The sequence below is a fragment of the Diorhabda carinulata genome, chromosome 2, assembly GCF_026250575.1.
Source record: "Diorhabda carinulata isolate Delta chromosome 2, icDioCari1.1, whole genome shotgun sequence".
In the NCBI taxonomy this organism is placed as follows: Eukaryota; Metazoa; Arthropoda; class Insecta; order Coleoptera; family Chrysomelidae; genus Diorhabda; species Diorhabda carinulata.
The window spans coordinates 10,133,183-10,139,182 of NC_079461.1; the positions used below are offsets into that span (position 1 = coordinate 10,133,183).

Genomic DNA, 6,000 nt, shown 5'->3' on the forward strand with positions numbered 1-6,000 from the left:
GAAACTCCTCTATAAATAATAACTATCTTGAACTATATAGGACTTCCACTTGCTTCTGACTGATTAAGAGTAAAGAATACTTCAGGAGAAAATTTGGCAGACAAAAACAATGTTGTGAATGAAATTTTATTGTAAATGATTTATAAAAACAAAAGACTAAAATTTGATTAACGCAATTTTTTATTAGCAGTTCAAGACTTTCACTTCCTTTTTCTTCGGTGACAACCGGTGGTTTATTTCCATTTTTGGTCTTCCAGATATTTCAACTTATTTTACCGATCAAAGAATAGGTAACATGCATAACAGTCGGCATTGAATATTGAATAAAAACTCGTGTCGAATTGTCTCTGTCTTCCTAGTTTGATAATAATTGTTTAATGATATTTACGTAGAAAAAACTTGAAGTAATTTCAAATTAGATTTCTAGGAAACTTTTAAACATAAACTTGTGCCCATTTTCTTGTGGGGAATTAGAAAAGCTTCAGCTATCAGGGTGATTCGACATATAATTTTTTCAGACTGCACAATCAGATAGGTTACATTTATTGTTTCTTAATTGTAAATTTAACTCATTTACAAATATTTTTAAGATGACTTGTTTTGAGAGGTTCTATAATAGAACCATTTGAGTAACATTTATAAAATACACAACTTTGAACTACATAGTCGTGTCTTACTTGAGGTTACCAAAGGCCGATGTCCTTTGAGAAGCCGATCAGGTGCTTTAGCTTGAACCCTTTGATGTCATTAGTCAAGTTGTGTAGCTTGCCCAAGTGTTTAAACCGCGCTCATATGCGCTCATATTGTGATTGTATAATTCTTGAAGGAGATGAATTCATAAATAAAATCGATTTTTGGCAAAAAATGTGTTTTTCTTAGTTAGACACACGACTTATTGAGTGATGTAATATATGTCAAGCTTCTCAAAATGAGTTTTACTTAATCGCTAATGTTTACTAACGTTGTTTTCGTGGTGCTTCTTTTTCTCAAATAAAAATAAATTACCCTAGTAATTTTCTTTATTGTTTTATTTTCCCACTGATACAGAACTTCTGCATTTGTTTCACATCCTCATAATCTTTTTAAGACATGGCTTCTAGCTATAAATACTGAATATTTTAATTGAACATTTTTGTATGGAAATTATTATTTTATTTTTGAATGTTTTATTTTCGCCTTATCAATAAATAATAACTTAAAAAATTTATTGTTATTACTACTTTTCTCTAGAACTACCGTCAAATAACGTTTAAATTTCCATTATTTAAATTTTCCAGTATTTTTTTGAGAGTTGGAATAAATAACATTGTCCTAAACCACCCAAATAAAGGTTTCTTGTAGCAAATATGTTTCTTAAATATTTTCTATAACAAACATCACTGCTGCTATTCGTTAAAAAATAATGGAAGTATAAAAAATGTAACAACTTTGTAATATTACATAAGGTAACATTTTCAGTGAATAACTATAGATATTTTTTATTTCAAAAAATGCACTCCTTTTATTTGTATGTTTCTATTTAATATTTCATTTTAAGAAAACGCTTGTAGAGATCGATTGCATAATTTTATGAGTCACCCAATCCTACCAGCAAAACCTCCCCTGTTCAATATCTGAATGTTTTTTTCCGCCTCTAAATAAAATTACAACCATATCACAACATCTGACATCCCTTCGATTTGACTTTTAAATTTTATTTTATTATTTTTATCCCAAAAATCAATATACTTCTTGTTGTGTATTTACCTGTGTCTTTTTGTTCCTTATTATATATGTTACGTCCCAAGCCCGATCTTGTACGGAGTCGAGCTTCGTACAATGAATTTGTACGAAGTCCGATCTGTACAAGCCATTTTGTACGAAGCCGAGATTGGCGGACTTCGGACAGAGATGATTGTACGGAGCATCGATACTCACTCGGTAATGAGCGCGTTATTCCGAAATAGTATACGCAACCTAACCTAACCTAACAATAGATGGTAGCCAACTAGCCGGAGAACATACTTTCAATCACAATAACTACGTTTGTGTTTACTAACATCATAATAATAATTTTTCTCAGAACGAACCATGAAACTACAACTATTAAGAACATGCAAGTGATATCGTGCACTTCTCCAGTGGCTGCAATTGTTGAAGACAATGTGTCTGAATTACCGTCTACCAAAAAACAAATTAGTAGCGTGGAAGATAATTCAAGAAGTACTCTTAGTTCAAAAGCTTCATGTGTTAACAATAATAGATATGGCAAGTATCCTTATTGTGAAAAATGCTCTTCTGAAAAAAATACGACTACGCAATTATCATCAAGAATACATCCACCTCAATCCAAACAAATGTCAAATCCTTTGAAAGAACTTGATAAAGAAACATGTAGCGATAAGAAAAACACTTTAACTTGCTCACGAATTTTGAATAACGAATTTTCCCATAACACACTATGTGAGGAAAACAGAGAAAAACGCAATGATCAATTACCACGTTCTAAAAAATTTTATTTGATTGAAAATGAAAAACATTATTCGAGAACAGACGATCACACATTTCGATCTAGAAGTTATCCTTCAACGGAGACAGAAAAGTCCGAAACCGGCCAAACAGGTAATCATGATTTATATAATTACACTAACTATTTACTAAAACTCAACATCTAATTTATTTAAATACACTGTTTGATTTACTTGTACCGATATACTCACTGTGACACCTAATTATTCTACTAAGACCTACGAGTCTCTTTTTATACACTATCATCTCATTCTAGAATTTTCGATTCCTGGTAATCTCTATTTTGCCGTAAATAAACAAAATAGCCTTCTTCTTGGAAATAATGCACACACATAATAGGCCACAAAAAGTAGGTAAACACATCTTATAAAACAAATGCTCAACGCATCCGTCAACCTTTAGCTTCGAAAACATATTAGAACAAAAGCACCAGCTTCACGGTCTATGTCAATAGGCGAGATCGTACAAAATTTATGTCCTATAATTGTTGTGGTCCTCAATTTTAGGACTAGTTGGTTTCATTCCACACAAAGAACAAAGCTTCCTCGACTACTGAAATTTTCATACCACTTACGTAAAATCGGCGTGGACATTGTAGGCGAAAGTTAAAGCTGCAAAGCATATTTTGAACAATATAGACTCACAAAATGGCAATTATGGTGAATATGTGCAGTTTAGTTTAATTATTTAGCATGGACTGCAACTGCAACTAATGGAATCAATTAACAAAGAATGACCAATTATTGGTAAATAGCTAAAGGTTATGTTCGTGACACAACTAGGAATCTTAATTACTTTTGTTTTTGATTACTTTGATGAAAATAAGATTCAATTGCTTCCAGACACCACAATTTTTTTTTCTATACGCATTTTCATTTTTTAATAAAAAATTCAACAAAATCACAGTGCATTAGAGTAAAAAAAAATAATAACAATTGACTATTCTATTGAATTTAAATCAATAGTTGAGTCTTAGTGAAAAGTGAATTATTATAAATTAGTGTAGTGTTAAGTATTTAAATAAATTGATAACGTAAGAGACAGTGTTTACTAATTCACGTCACGAATAGAAATCATAAAAATAAATAAGAAAAACATCACAATAAAAACAGAACTTGCATTAGTATAAACAATATAGCTGCAACAGGAGGTGACGTCAAAAACATAACCTAGAAATGCGAAACTTTCCATGTATTCAACACTCCTGGTTAGTTGACTTTTATTGATTTTAAGTTAGCGTTTTTGACAATATTTCCACTAGCACAAAAGTTTGTGACTTGATACGTCCAATTTTTAGAAATAGTGGTAAGTTTAGATGAAGGCCCTATTAATATTTTATGGATAAAGCTGGGAACGGCGGCATCATAAATGAAGTCCATTGACCCCTCGTGACCACAACAGGTCTTATATGGAGCTATACTAAAGGTGTTATAATCTTTATGGGTGTTAATTGAAATGCACTCATTATCAGCTTTAAAATTAAGATTTTTAATGAAATTATTTCATCAAAATTCATTCAAATAAAATATTTTCCATCACAAAAGTCTATATTCCTTATAGGTTCCAGCTATGAATAATAAAACTCACTACTAATATTTGCAGAAGGCTACCCTGAATAATTATATTGTAACCCATTATTTATTCTACTTATTATGTTGAAGGACCTAAGAGTATATTCGAAAGAGAATCATCATAGACGCCATAATGATGTTATACACCTCGATTTAGGCTAATAAATAAACCTCCGGTGCGTTACGAGATAACTTTAACTTAAAATGAACTTGATTCAATGAATTTGGATATTTAAGAAAATTTTATATATGTCATTTTAAACCGGTCAAATATTTTAACTTTGACAGGTTGTTATAACAACATCCCGAATGTTTCGAAAATGTTTTCGATCGCGTTTCCCATATATGTAATACTTCTATATGAACAGTTTCTATAATTGGTTACGTTAGGTTCTATCCTCCGAGGTTCCAGCTCGGTTTTGCTCATTCTCAAGCATGCGCAGTATAAAGTGTCTCGAACGAGAGAGAGAAAATGAATATTGTCGGCACCGTAATGTAGGGGCGTTATTTTCCATTTTTTTCTATATAGGAGTTATCACATATATGGCGTTACCCAACTGTCTTGACAGCTGTCACGTGCGAATGTCATAATAATAGAGGCATATGCCCAAAATATATTCTTATTCCATATTATTGATTTTGAGTTTGAATTAATTTCCGGAAATGATTTCTCGGTTGCGAATTTTTTACATACATATCCCTCGGCCAGTGCCTCGCACTTTTCGCAATTTTCACAAAATTTACACCTCGAAAAAATTATTACAAGTGATTGTTCTGAAATTAACAAGGACCACTACTGTATTTCATTTTAATTTTTTGTAGAAAAAAATATTGCGGATAAAAAGAAAACAATATGTGGATCTTACGACGAGAAAAGAGATTCAGAGAAAGATACAGATGCAGAACAAGTAATACAAGTAGTTGATTTGGGTGGTTGTTTGAAAGATAAAATTGGATATGAAAAGTTGTCCGAAAGAGAAAACAAAAATATTGGAAAAACAACAGATTTTATAAAAAACACTTGCAGTTGTTTGGAGCGGAATTGTGATTGCTGTAAACAATTATTAAGTAAAAATAGAGAAAAAAGCCCATGCAAATTGATTTGCAAATGCCATTGTAGTTATTATGGAGATGATATTTTAAATCAAAGTGTATGCTGTTCAAATTGTCCCATGAATCTTCAGTTTCAAAATATATTTTATGATAAGCAATGTTCCAGGACGAATGTTTGAAATCACATCTGTTTGTAATCTAAAGATTATTTTGATAAATCGTTGACAATATAAAAAACAGTTGTTCTTATTAATCTGGATAATTCAAAATCCTTTATAGGCACAATAAAATTAATTTTGAAATTCAATAAGCTATCCTCCGAAACAGTTGTTTCACTATAATTTTCTTATCATAATAATTTTGTTTAATCGACCCTACTCTAATAACTAAAATTGTGATAATGGAAAGGTGACATCAATCAGCACAAATAAAGCTTTCTTTGAAAAAACATTTTAACAAAGTTTTACAATTTTTTCACTTTTTCTGTAGATTTTGGTACGGTGCTTCCCTATCTACCTTTCCATTTTTCAGCTTGGGTTATTAATTCTTTGTATTTTATATGAGGGTGGGCGCAAACAATATTGATTAGTTAAGCCATTTTTATATCAAAGAGAAAATGCTTGAATAACCCGCAGTGTTTTATTTCATTTTTAGTGAATGTCATTAAAAATTAATCAATGATTTTGATTAATTTAAAGTACATTTGCGTATATTGGTTAGTGAATTTTCTAAAGCAGACAGAAAAAAATGAGTGGTTAGTCTATGACAAATGGAACAAAAAATTAGTTGTTACTTCTGCCTTGTTGATATAAATAAAACATATTAAAATGATGAATTAATCCTGATATACATTATGCAACGACCAACT

The 6,000-nt window shown here is 30.8% G+C and overlaps 1 protein-coding gene across 4 annotated transcripts in view; it reads left to right on the forward strand.

The window, feature by feature from the left end:
- LOC130903865 (centrosomal protein of 135 kDa) overlaps positions 1-5,369 on the forward strand; it is a 72,910-nt gene extending 67,541 nt beyond the window's left edge. For 2 of the 4 annotated variants that reach the window (XM_057816217.1, XM_057816219.1), the window contains exons 20-21: positions 2,063-2,601; positions 4,902-5,369. In XM_057816217.1, coding sequence (XP_057672200.1) covers positions 2,063-2,601; positions 4,902-5,311 — 949 coding nt within the window. In that variant the 3' untranslated portion in view covers positions 5,312-5,369. Of the gene's footprint in view, positions 1-2,062; positions 2,602-3,805; positions 4,052-4,901 lie in introns of those variants that run through there. The other 2 variants (XM_057816220.1, XM_057816221.1) reach the window with 2 other exon arrangements.
- The last annotated feature ends 631 nt before the right edge of the window (positions 5,370-6,000 follow it).